Source organism: Medicago sativa, chromosome 4, assembly GCF_051527215.1.
Source record: "Medicago sativa cultivar Bolivia chromosome 4, Bolivia_mono, whole genome shotgun sequence".
Taxonomy (NCBI): Eukaryota; Viridiplantae; Streptophyta; class Magnoliopsida; order Fabales; family Fabaceae; genus Medicago; species Medicago sativa.
In genome coordinates this window covers 79,239,132-79,252,569 of record NC_140752.1, presented here as the reverse complement: position 1 = coordinate 79,252,569, position 13,438 = coordinate 79,239,132, and the positions used below count along the sequence as shown (strand labels likewise).

Below are 13,438 nucleotides of genomic sequence, written 5' to 3'. Positions count from 1 at the left end.
TATAACATCCAAAATATTTTCACTTAAGGTCTACTATTGCCTCAAAGATTTGCCTTAAGTGTTCAAAAGAATTTGAAAATGAGGGAAAAAAAAATGAAAGTAATAGTAAAAAAGATGACGCAAAAATGTTTTTTTATATATAATACGAGTAATTAAAATTGATGAACAAAAAAAAAAAGATATAAAAATTGAAAATTTTATGAGACCTGAAGCATATGGCCTTGCATTATGCATGACCTTATTTGTATCCTACTAATGCTTAGTCTGTAACTCAGAAGTAGTTGTTGATATTTTCTCTCTTATTTTAAATATGTATTCAGAACCTATCAAAAGAAATTAATAACAACTTTTACTTTATTAACTCATTTGGGTTGATCCGGTAGTATTAACTTAAGACCTTAAAGTGTGCTCCTCTCAATGTTTCGTCTAATATAATCAAAATTGTTGACAAATTTTGATTATTTACACTAAACAAAAGTGATACCATAGGTGAGACACAAATATCTGCTATGCCCTCTCTTGTCCTGTAATAACAGTCACGTTTTTGAAAAAATTTATAAAAGAATGTCACTTTCAATTTTCAATGTAGTTTTAATTGATATTTCAGTACAGTAAAAGAAATGCTCTATCCATAAGAGTGGAAGACAAAAAATACATGTAGAGGGAGCAGTACATCAAGCCCCCTTGTTTCAAGTTTGTTAACCAAGCTCTCCCTAGTATAAAAAATTAAGCAGCAACAAGCAGCTTCAAATGCAATAATGAATGCTGTCTACACATGTAAAAAATTTAAGGAAAAAAAAATGAAAATTTGAAGATCTTCAAATGCAATCCATTATAAGCTTTCCTCTCTACATCCAACTTTGTTCTAGTGTGTAAAATGAGGTTCGTGAAAGCGTATTTGAGCTTTGCTGTATTTTTGGTGTATTGTCTGCAATTGAAATAAAGAAAGACTTTTGAGGCTAAAAGTATAATACACAACAGCAAACACCATTTTATGAGTCAGAAAATTAAAAAGTCGTCACATTGTAATTGAAAGGAACCAACCTCAGTCATGCCTAATGCCTAGCATTTTCATTGCTAGCTCCCAAGTGACAATTGTTGCTGCATTAGCAGGAAATGCTCGACTTACCGTGGGACCTAGACCTGTATAGCACCCCTTAAAACCAGTCCTCTTATAGATCTACAAAACAAAAACAAAAAACCAATTTAGGCCTCTCTAATCTCTAGTTGATTTTAATGATTGGCAATTAAAGAAACAGATGAAGAAAGGTTTGAGAGCTTACAGAACTCAAGATCGTAAAAGGATTTCTCGGACAGTTTTTATCAGGGTTTGTCTGAATTAGAGTCTTTGCCACGTCAAGGGGCATAACTACCAACCAAAACTGGTAGAACAATCAAGCAAAATCACAACCAAAAAAGTTTAATAGGGTTAATAATAATAGTATATTTAATTATAAACTACATGAGTAAATACATGATTAGTTCTCAAGATGCTTACAGCCACACCACTAACGCCACCAGTAACAACTCCAATTCCAATTTCAATCAAATTGTTGTAATTCGAAGAAGCAGGTTTGATACGTGAATGCATGTGATAACGCATGTATTCGTATACACTGAAAAAAGTAGCATTCCCTATAGATTCTCTAAGCAATGTTGTACCACTTCCACGAAAAATTCCTTTCACCTGAAATAAATTCCATCATCTATAAGCCTATAACACACTAATCAATAATCATAATGTTGCAGAATATTGCCGAATTTCCTTACCCCTTCAATTTGTAAAGTTTTAAGGGCACAATCAAGGGGACTACTGTATCTACTTGACATCGGAACTAAGGAGTCGGTGCCTTGGATCTGCATCCTACACTGGAGAAATTCAAATTAAATAGGAATGGTTTTAAACAATAGACTAAAGAAACGGCAGCATACAAAACCTTAAGTTTACTTTACCTTTATCAGTTCTGTTGGACCTAACACAAAACTATTTATGGCACCGGCAAAAGCTGCAGATGGTATTATAACTTGAGGCCGTGGTGCACCGCTTTGGATGCCCCCCTAGATAAGTGGAGAGAAACAAAATTTGAAGGCATGAAGCAAAACAAGCAGCGGGGCACATGCTAAATCACAACAGATACGTCTAAAAAAACATTAAAAAGACGATAATACTCTATCAAATAACCTTAACTATGTCATTTTCATGCATACCTGAAGGTACTTTTTTGTTTGGGAATAAATGCCGAAAAATAGAGATCCTTCCAAAGCCATCCCAGCAAAAGATGATGTTGCTCCTCTATAAAGTCCTTTGATCTGAAATAGAGTTGGTACTATTATTTGGGAATCTTAAATCGTTTCCCCAATGTAGTTAAACACGAGACCCTAAGTAGGATCAGAAGGCCAGTGAAAGATCGTAACACGAGGATTGTAACAAGACTTGTAAGATCCTACCAAGGGCAAAATTGTAATTATAGATATAAAATCATTCATCCTAACAACTAAAACTTTTAGGAGAAGTAGTCCTAGACACATGGCGATTTTATATAGATAATATCAGCGATATTACATATAAGATAAAAGTACATTTGGCCATACACCTCACCAATCACCTAACTCTTTTCTTCTTGAGTTCAATTATACAAGATATATTTATAAGATAACACTTAAAATCCAATTTTAGGAATGTCCCTTTGATTGCCTCGAAAACGAATTTCGCTTTGAGAAAAAGTGCAAGTGTAGGACTAGTATTTTTCATATTTTATTTTATCAATCAAAATTCGAAAGGCAAGATTTGAGAGCTGGAGAGAGAAACAATTTCACTTGAAAGGAAAGCATCACAACAGAAAGGAACTACAAATGTGAAAGTTTTTCTGCATAACTGATGTTAAGCACAGTAGCGTACATATTTTACAAATAATAACCAAAATAAGCACAATGATCAGCTTCAATGAAATATAATATCCAATCCAAACTTGACATCATTGAGTAAAATTTTAGATGTTTGGTTTCATGAAATCAAAATTCATTTTGCTTCCAAATCTTAGTTTGATAAAAAATAATACTAGTAAAAAACCGGCTTTCCTATTAGGTTGAAGACAAAGATAAGACGGCCAAACGACTTCACAATTACTTATTGAATGATGTGATGGTCTCATAATAATTAATAGAATGCTAAATCTAAATCACTAGATAAAATGATATTAATCAAGTAAATGATCCAATAACAAGCCTAATTGCCTATATTACGATAAACTACAATTGACCAGACTTCCTGCTTTATACACAAAAAAATTATATCAACCATCAATGATACAAGTTAGCAGTGATCTACTATTTCACATTCCCGTGTTAACTTAGAATGAATAACTCGTTAATTTCATCTTTTGGAAGTTAAAGGTCATGTCAGAAGATATTAAAAAATCAATGATACATTGCCTCAGGATAAATCTACTATGATAGAGTATATGAAAAGACATACTCCTTCAGTCTTTAATATCCTAGCAGTGCAATGCAATCCATTTCTGTACTGAATTAGATGTGCTTCTGTGTTGTGCGTCTGAAGCTTGACCTAAGAAAATGTATCATTAGCAGTTAGACTAAACATGTAATTAAAGAAAACAAAAATGAGTTAACGGTGATTGTGATTGGTGAAAGAAAATAATGAAAAAGCAAAAGGAACCTTAACGGTGTCAAAGGGATGACCAGTGACAACAGCGGCAACTCCAGCGAGTAAACCAGCGACATAATCCTTATACCCAGAAGAAATTGAAATCTCGCTCATTTCGCTACAAACACTAGAATTGGACTTTCTCAACTACTACATATATATCAACTCTTCTATTGTCGTGATTTCAATTCCTTGTTCCAATCGTTGCTGCCGCAATCGCCTCGCCGGAATGATGTTAAATTTGACTTGTCTCAAACAAACAAACCATCACAGATATCTATTTTTTTTTTCTTTTCTTTTTTTAAGAAATAAGGAAAAATAATTTATATTTATTTATTGGTTAAAACGCATTTTTGGTTCCTCTATTTACATATTTTTGAGTTTTTAATTTTTAATCTCATATTCCTAAAACCAATATTTTGATACCCATTTTTGGATCCAACGAGCACCCATTTTTTGATATCTAAATGGATCTCATGTGTCACTCAATTTTTTTTTTTTTTTTTAAAGTAGTAGTTAATAAACACTCAATCTCATCTCACATTTTTTTTAAATGGTGTCAATTAATCAACTATCAATAATTTTATATTATTAAATTTCAATTTTTTAATAATAAAAAAGTGTAGGTTCCATTTAGATTGAGGGTCTTAAATGAGACCTTGGATCTTATAAAACCCTAAAAAAGTTTCTCTCCGATAGGATACCTAATAGGTACCAGATCTTAAAAGGTTAACACCATTCCATTGAAGATGGTCTTATAAAAGTCAACGATTTCTTTTTGTCCCCCATCAATTTAAATTATGTGGCATCTTCATTAATGATGTGACACCGAGTTGCCAAATAGGTAGCCATGTCATTAAGGTTGTGATCTATTTTATGACTTATTTAATAATTAAAAATGCTGACTTGTGCCCTTATGTCACAAGTTAATGAGTCAAATGTAAATTTTTTTTGTTAAAATTCTTGTATTGAATTTAATTTTTTAACTTTTAATTAATTAAATGCATAAATATTAAGGAAATATTCCTATTTTTAGATTGTTTAACATGTATTCTTAAAATACAAGTTAGCATAACTATTTATTTTATATAACTAGTTAATTTAAATAAAAATAAATTATTAATAATTAAAAATTTATAAACTCCTTCATCATCGTAAAACTCAAATTGTTGTCTATCTGAAACCACTTCTATTTTTTTCAGTTCCACTTAATTGACACCAAATTCCATAAAATCAATTAATAAGTCAATATGTTTTCAACGGTGTTGTTCCATATCCATAACGCCTCACAATTTTCTTTTCCACACCATTTGTTTTTCTTCTATCTTGTATTTTACTTTTTCTTCTATTTTTCATCCTTCCTTGAATCAATATTGATTTTGATTTATGGATTTTGAGAAAATAAATAAGGATGAGACGGTGATGATTTATGGGTTTTGAGAAATGAAGTAGAAGGATGATAAATTATGGGCTGTGTATGAAAGAGGAAAAAATGGGATAGGAAGATGGGGGAAATTATGGGTCGTTGTGGTCAGTGATGATGATGGTTGTTGTTAGATGTTGAAGGTGATGTTATGCTGGTAATATTTTAATCGATTTCATTTAGTTTAACTTATTAATAAAATTGATAATAAAATAAATAACTATAATAATGATGTGGAAATCATTTTATCCAACTCAGTGCTGCTAACTCGCTGCCACGTCATTAACAAGGATGTCATGTCATTTAAATTGATGGAAGACAAAAAAATTTGTTGACTTTCATAATTGAGGGATTAAAATGTAAGTTTTAAAAATAGGGGATTAAAAACTCAAAAATATGTAAATAGGGGTAAAAAGTTCCCATTAGAGTGTTTTAATTTAGCATCCATAAAGAAAGTTTGGTATCTGTAAACCTAACTCAGTTAATAGGACATTGCATAATGTATTTAGCGCTGGTTCAAACATAAACACTTCACTTATTCATATTTAAGATGAATTTATAATCACTAGACAAAAAAAAATAGATATTAATATTAACAATTGTAATAAATGCAAAGTGGTGCACCCACAATTATTGCTTAGCTACTTTCTTTTTTTAAGAATTTTTTTAAAAGAGTTTTTGACAATATACTTCTCCTTTCAAGTGAAGAGAAGTTGGAAAAAAAAAAAAAAAAAAAACTGGACCAAACACTACCTGAATAACTTGTAAGTGATCCGAATTTATGAGGAGCTGGTAAATTAGACACAACTTGTAATGGGCATAGTAGAAGTTCAAAACAAACTAAAAACTACTACAACAAAACCACGACATTATGAGAGTACTACAATTTACTTAATACTATCTATCTGAAATGTTAGACATCACTTTGATAGTTACAACCATGTTAAGCATAAACATAGAATCTGTTTATGTTGGAACATGTGTGGAAATTGAGTAAAAAGACTAAACACAAATTCCCATGTTGGGTAGAACTAGTGTTGTGTGAATTGAAAAAAGTGGAGGTCCCACATCGGATGAAACACACACATTAGTAGTGTTTATATAGTGGGGGTGTACCTCTAATTAATGGGGGTACATAAGCACTAGAGAAAAATATATATTGATATATATTTTATTATTTGGAAATGATAAATTAAATAATTAATTTAATCATTATTAGAAAGTGCTTTCTTAGTCCCCAAGTTTTGCTAAAATATTTTGGTACATAATATGATATATTATTGTACTAAATTTAATATATTTTAGTACTCAATTAAGATATTTTTGTACTAGATCTAATATGTGAATTACTTAATCGCAAAGTAATATGTTACTTGTTCCCAAAGTTTCTCATATTACTTGTTCCCAAAGTTTCTCACTTATTAGTTGTGAATTTTCCCTATAAATAGAGAACTCACATAGTGCATTCCACACACCGAAAAGAATTTCATTGAGTTGTCGGAAATTCTTTTCTTCTCTTCTCCCTCCGACTTGTGTTAACAAGTTTCTTCTGCTTCTACTCCTTTCTGTCCCTTTCGGTTTCAAATAGAGCGGTTACGTACCGTATCGAGTGGCTTCAATCAATCGATTGAACCATATTTTTAAGAGTGTTCTTAAGACCATAGTCCCTTTTCGGTTTAATGTCCCTTCGGAATTAAGAGTGGTCTTAAGTTCATAGTCCCTTTCGATAATATATGTCCCTTCGAAATAAAGAGTACTATTAAGATCATAGTCCCTTTCGTAATAATAATGTCCCGTCGGAATTATGAATGATCTTAACAGTATATAAATTGTTTAAATATTTTTCTATTTGAGGAGAAATGGTGGTAACACCATATTTGAGTGGTCATAGTACCATATTGATAGTTTGGAGAACTTAAAGGTTAGAATGGTGGAAACACCATATTTGAGTGGTCTCAGCACCATAACAGAGTGGTAACAATACCATATTAAAGTGGTTTCAGTATTAAAGTGTGGTCTTAGTACCATATTTGAAGGTGTAATTCTCGAACGGTTTTCTACGGTGCAGTAGTTAACCGCACAGTTGTAGCTGGGCTTGTTTTATCCTGGAGGCGGCGTGGTTGATAGTCTACCTTGCACAATTTTTGGGTAGTGCCACGAAACGTCTTAAAGAGAGCGACCTGGTCGTGACTCAACCTAGTAACAACTTCGGTAGATAATAGAATTTGGAAATCCAAATACAACAGTTTGGAAATCCAAAAACAACAATTTTAAGACGTTTCGATCTGCTATGTCTACCGAAGAAGTTACTTATTAAGGTTAAGTTGTCCCAAAATACAAGAAGGATAAATCAAGCTATTGAAATACATCTTTTGCATGCTATAAAATTAAGAAAGAATCTGAGTTTCAGATTTCTATTGAATAAGACTGAGTTGACTCAGACTTAATGAGAGACTTGTGTGCTATGCACTCTTGTTGGAAAAAGAAGGCATGTTCAAAATTAAAACTCTCCTTCTATTTTATTAGTTGTGTGATTTTAATATTTGACATATCAAAATTGATCAAGAACAAGTGTTTAATTTTAAACTTGAGTAACTTGGACTTAATTCCAACGTTATATGATTAGACAATTTTATTTATTGCAGTCAAGATATATGAACCAAAAGTTCATATAAATCAGAATTTAGAGAATATGAATCTCTAAACATAATAAATTATGATATGTGTGAATTTGATGACACATAAACTAGAAATGATAAAATGATATTTTATCATATTTATTGATGACTGTGCATTTTGGAAAATAAAATTGATATGCTTGAATGTTCAATTTTTATAACAAAAATTGAAATTTATGTTGTATAGAGAACCCAAGTCTAAGAACAAAAATTCTAATTAAGAAATTTTTGAAGAAAAGACAACTCAACTTGTCTTATTTTTTTGAACTTGGAATTGTCTGACATAAGTTCGGACTTTGAACCCAAGAGAGTTAAACTCACTAGTAGAGCCTATGAATGTGTATTCATCGGGTATGCGATAAATAACGAAACATATAGGTTTTAGGACCTAAATGTTAAAGTGATCATAGAATTAAAAGATGCTGATTTCTATGAAGTAAGTACCCTTGTAAATTAAAGAATAGTGGGGGCACTAGTGGGGGTAAACTAAATTCCCTTCTAAAAATTAAGAACTAGTGGGGGCACTATATCTAATCACATTCATGTAATTAGAATAGTTATGAGAACATCGTACGAGATGTTATAGAACCTCAAAGAGGTAAGAAAGCTAAAATTGCTAAAGAGTATGAACTTGGTTTATACATTGGAAGAAGATCCATTAAGCCTTAAATAAGACATGTCCTCATTGGATGTTGAATTTTGGCAAGAAGCAATAAACGATGAAATGGATTTTCTAGAGTCTAACAAAACATGACACTTTGTTGACTTGCCTCATAGTTGCAAACTAATCGGTTGTATTTGGATTTTGGGAAAAAGAACTAAAACCTGATGGTAGGGTTGATGAATACAAGGCTCTCCTTGTAGTCAAAGGTTTTAGACACAAAGAAAAATATAGACTTCTTCGACATTCATTCACCAGTCACGAAAATGTTATCCATAAGAGTACTAGTCCCTTTAGCCGCCGTTCATAACTCGATAGTACTCCAAATGGATGTGAAAGTTGCCTCTTTTTATGGTGAACTAGAAGAAGAAATCTATATGAAACAACCTGAAAGTTTTGCGATTCATGGACAAGAAAACAAGGTCTGTAAGTTAGATAATTTTTTGTGAGGTCTAAAAAGGAATGACATGAAAAATTTGACATTCTAATGCTATCGAATGAGTATAAAGTGAATGAAAGTGACAAATAATATTTGCACGATCATATGTCTCTATAAAGACGGCTTGCTCATATTTGATTTAAAGATTCATGTTATGAATTATGTGAAATCATTGTTTATCAATAAAATTGATAAGAAAGACTTAGACAAAGTTGAAGTAATTCTTGGTTTCAAGATTACTAGATCAGAAAAGAGAACTTTTTTGATAAATCTCACAAGTTGAGAAGATCTTAAGGAAATATTATTATTTCACCGTAAACTTGCAATCATATATTATGATCCAAGTGTAAGAACACTTGAGATGGAGTTAAACAAACAGAATATGCGAGCATCATTGGCAGTCCTTAGGTAAGCCACTGAATGTATTAGACCCGACATTGCTAATGTCGTGAAACTCTTATGCAAGTATACTAGTAGACAGATGAGAAGCATTGCCATGCTATAGAAAGAGTCATGAGGTGCCTTAAGAAGATTATGACTCTAAGATTACTTCACTAGGAGTAACCTATTGTACTTAAATGGTACAAGATATAAAATAGAACATCTTTCAGATGAATATTTAGCGACTAGTGTTTGTATATTGAGCATCACTAGAGGAGTTGTTTGTTAAAACAAATGATATTGACTCAGTCCACTATGGAATGAATCTGAGATGAGAACACTAGAGAAAACTAGTGGAGAAGCAAGTTGACAAGATGCTTGCTAATTGAGATCCCTTAGTGGATAAAACCGTTTCCAGAAGTGTTAAATCATTGTGATAGTCTGCAGCTATTACAAAAATTGAGAATCGTTAGAGACGATAATTAAGGCATGAACACATAAAGGATTAGAGAGCTAGCTACTCTCAAAAGGAACGGTTAGAGTAGATCATGTACGTACTGATAAAGAATTAGTTAATCCTTTGACGAAAGGAATTACTAAAAAGAAAGTCCTAAACACATCCAATAGGATGGGACTTATGCCCAAAGGTCACAAGTGATGGTAACCCGACCTACATGACTGGAGATCCCAAGAAATAGGTTCAATGGGTAATAACAAGTCACAAGTGATAGAACATGCTATGTTAAAGGTAAGAAAGCATGATTCCTGCAGCGATAGAAGGATGAGATAATAGAAACTCTTAATGAGATCTATACTCTATTTGGAGTGGAGTACATAGCTACAGGAGTACTCTTGATAGACTCACCTATACGAATGTGGAACTAAGGGCCGGTTCCTATGGAATTCGGGGCAGAATACCTAGAGCGTTCGTTAAAACTGGGATACACGTGCAAGGCCATAAACGCACGGGCTTTTAGAATACACCTTATGAAAAGGTTTGTGTGTGGGTTCTATGTCTGAGATAGAGTTCAATGCTGTAAGCAACTCTTGTTAATCAGAATTTTACTCGCTATGCAAAGGTTCAAGTTGTAGGCGACACCTTTGTTTACTAGCAAATCTTATGGAGACGTTTTTTGACGTTATTTCTGAAACCATTTTTTAAATTCAAGTGGGGGATTGTTGGAACATGTGTGGAAATTGAGTAAAAAGACTAAACACAAATTTCCATGTTGGGTAGAACTAGTGTTGTGTGAATTGAAAAAAGTGGAGGTCCCACATCGGATGGAACACACACATTAGTAGTGTTTATATAGTGGGGGTGTACCTCTAATTAATGGGGGTACATAAGCACTAGAGAAAAATATATATTGATATATATTTTATTATTTGGAAATGATAAATTAAATAATTAATTTAATCATTATTAGAAAGTGCTTTCTTAGTCCCCAAGTTTTGCTAAAATATTTTGGTACATAATATGATATATTATTGTACTAAATTTAATATATTTTAGTACTCAATTAAGATATTTTTGTACTAGATCTAATATGTGAATTACTTAATCGCAAAGTAATATGTTACTTGTTCCCAAAGTTTCTCATATTACTTGTTCCCAAAGTTTCTCACTTATTAGTTGTGAATTTTCCCTATAAATAGAGAACTCACATAGTGCATTCCACACACCGAAAAGAATTTCATTGAGTTGTCGGAAATTCTTTTCTTCTCTTCTCCCTCCGACTTGTGTTAACAAGTTTCTTCTGCTTCTACTCCTTTCTGTCCCTTTCGGTTTCAAATAGAGCGGTTACGTACCGTATCGAGTGGCTTCAATCAATCGATTGAACCATATTTTTAAGAGTGTTCTTAAGACCATAGTCCCTTTTCGGTTTAATGTCCCTTCGGAATTAAGAGTGGTCTTAAGTTCATAGTCCCTTTCGATAATATATGTCCCTTCGAAATAAAGAGTACTATTAAGATCATAGTCCCTTTCGTAATAATAATGTCCCGTCGGAATTATGAATGATCTTAACAGTATATAAATTGTTTAAATATTTTTCTATTTGAGGAGAAATGGTGGTAACACCATATTTGAGTGGTCATAGTACCATATTGATAGTTTGGAGAACTTAAAGGTTAGAATGGTGGAAACACCATATTTGAGTGGTCTCAGCACCATAACAGAGTGGTAACAATACCATATTAAAGTGGTTTCAGTATTAAAGTGTGGTCTTAGTACCATATTTGAAGGTGTAATTCTCGAACGGTTTTCTACGGTGCAGTAGTTAACCGCACAGTTGTAGCTGGGCTTGTTTTATCCTGGAGGCGGCGTGGTTGATAGTCTACCTTGCACAATTTTTGGGTAGTGCCACGAAACGTCTTAAAGAGAGCGACCTGGTCGTGACTCAACCTAGTAACAACTTCGGTAGATAATAGAATTTGGAAATCCAAATACAACAGTTTGGAAATCCAAAAACAACAGTTTAAATCTACCAAGTTAGAAAACCAAAGTTACCATAAATTATAGATTAATCTTGAAAATACATAGTAATAAATATGAAAATAATGAATATTAAGGACCAGCTAGATAAAACGTATCTTCATCATGATAACCAAAACAAACTTGGTTATGTTGATCTTTCCTGGAATTATATGCTCGAGTCTTCTCAGACAGAATATAAGGTGCATTGAAGGTGCAGAATTAGATGCTTTGACTGCTACCAAAAGGTAAAAGTATGTAACTATGAATTGCTTGAGTTTATGCATGTATGCATTGCTGCATAGAAACTTCATGATTTCCATTGAAGATACCCAAAACTAATTCAGGCTCAAATGAAGGCATTGCCATTCTCCCAGAGCTCCCACAAGAGAAAGAGAAATATTTCTAGATCAAATATGAGATAACATACAAGGAAAGAAGGGATACAGCTATTTGGAGAATAAGGAAGGTAAAGATGTTAGAAGAAGAGATAGGTCAAGTAATTCACTATTGTCCCATTTGTTTGTCATCTAATGTTTTCAAGCTAGGGACCAGTCTTGAGTTTATTTCTATTGCAATAAACAGTTGGATACCTTGGTACAAAATCAATTCATGAAAAGTAAACATGGAATCAATCCATTTACGGGTAATTAAAAGCACTGATAATAAAATAAGAGGAATATCAGACAGAGAGAATAATTCTTGAAATGACTGATGGGATGCTCTAGATGTTGTTAAGAAAGCTCTAGATTAATGAAGTTTTATCTTCGATTCTCTAAACAATCGATTAAAACAGATATGCAATAAGTGACTTGTTCTGAAGAAAATGGTTAAACCTGCATGCAATTTCTACTGCAATGATCATGACTCTGCCCCCATAACCTACCGTACTAGAATAGAGCCCTCTTGTCCCACTAACACCAGCATCAGGGCCTGATTCATAACCTCCACTAGTTCCTGGACCACAATTACACTTCATAGATAATGACTAATAAAAAACCTTTGAAGATGATGTTGTTAAAGATATACAAAAGGCCAAAGACAAAGCATCACAAAGCTATACACAAAAACAAAATCTTAGAAAAGATTAAAACTATGATGAATATAAAAAAAATTAAATTACTGTCCACAAGGTGAGAAGAGAAACTGAACTCTTCTTTGTTCACTTTAGTGTTGTCGTTAGTAATCCCATGCTTTACTTTAATCAGAAACTATTGCTATTTTCCCTCATTGGGACTAAAATTTGAGAAGAAAAAAAAATGTAAAATCAATGGCAATGTGAAATATTACTAGCTGATAGTTATACCCTTCCCCTGTATCTTTGCAATAGTTTCAGACTTATTAAACTTCTGTGCATCAGGCCAAAGTATATTCCTAATGTCAGGATCAGCATTGACTACAGATATATGATACAATGTCTGCAAATACACAGTTAAGTTTTACATGAAAGTTATTTTGTTCATGGCAGCTATTAAACTTATCTGTAATATGCTCAAACTATGATAGATCTGACTTGGGCTATAATTGATTTTTAATCATTCTAATATCGCATGGTATATATAATATATTATAAAACGCTAATATAGTTGTATCTTAAAATGTTGTCTTAAGATGTTACTGTTAGTGTTTTTCTAGGAATTATTAATTATTTTTGTACAGGGTCCACTTAGTTTCAGTTTAGCCTATATCCAATCTTTAGATTTGTAAATAATCAAATGG

General features: G+C 32.4%; 1 protein-coding gene across 1 annotated transcript; it reads right to left on the bottom strand.

Annotated features, from left to right (window-relative positions):
- Positions 1 to 541: 541 nt before the first annotated feature.
- MBAC1 (Mitochondrial substrate carrier family protein) lies at positions 542 to 3,938 on the bottom strand. The gene is made up of 9 exons (XM_085703967.1): positions 3,677 to 3,938; positions 3,476 to 3,565; positions 2,209 to 2,310; positions 1,954 to 2,058; positions 1,771 to 1,869; positions 1,499 to 1,687; positions 1,284 to 1,382; positions 1,045 to 1,180; positions 542 to 928 (listed from the first exon to the last, which is right to left on the bottom strand). Exons 1-8 carry the CDS (start codon positions 3,776 to 3,778, stop codon positions 1,046 to 1,048), a joined length of 921 nt encoding a protein of 306 aa, XP_085560093.1. The 5' UTR covers positions 3,779 to 3,938; the 3' UTR covers positions 542 to 928; position 1,045.
- Positions 3,939 to 13,438: the final 9,500 nt, after the last annotated feature.

What these genes read in the sequence shown, in the direction of transcription:
- MBAC1 (XM_085703967.1), bottom strand. Translation starts at nt 3,778, where the DNA reads ATGAGCGAGATTTCAATTTCTTCTGGGTATAAGGATTATGTCGCTGGT. An exon ending in GGATATTAAAGACTGAAGGA is followed by an intron (nt 2,311 to 3,475) that starts GTATGTCTTTTC and finishes ACTCTATTTCAG; the next exon opens with ATCAAAGGACTTTATAGAGG. An exon ending in AAACTTTACAAATTGAAGGG is followed by an intron (nt 1,688 to 1,770) that starts GTAAGGAAATTC and finishes AATTTATTTCAG; the next exon opens with GTGAAAGGAATTTTTCGTGG.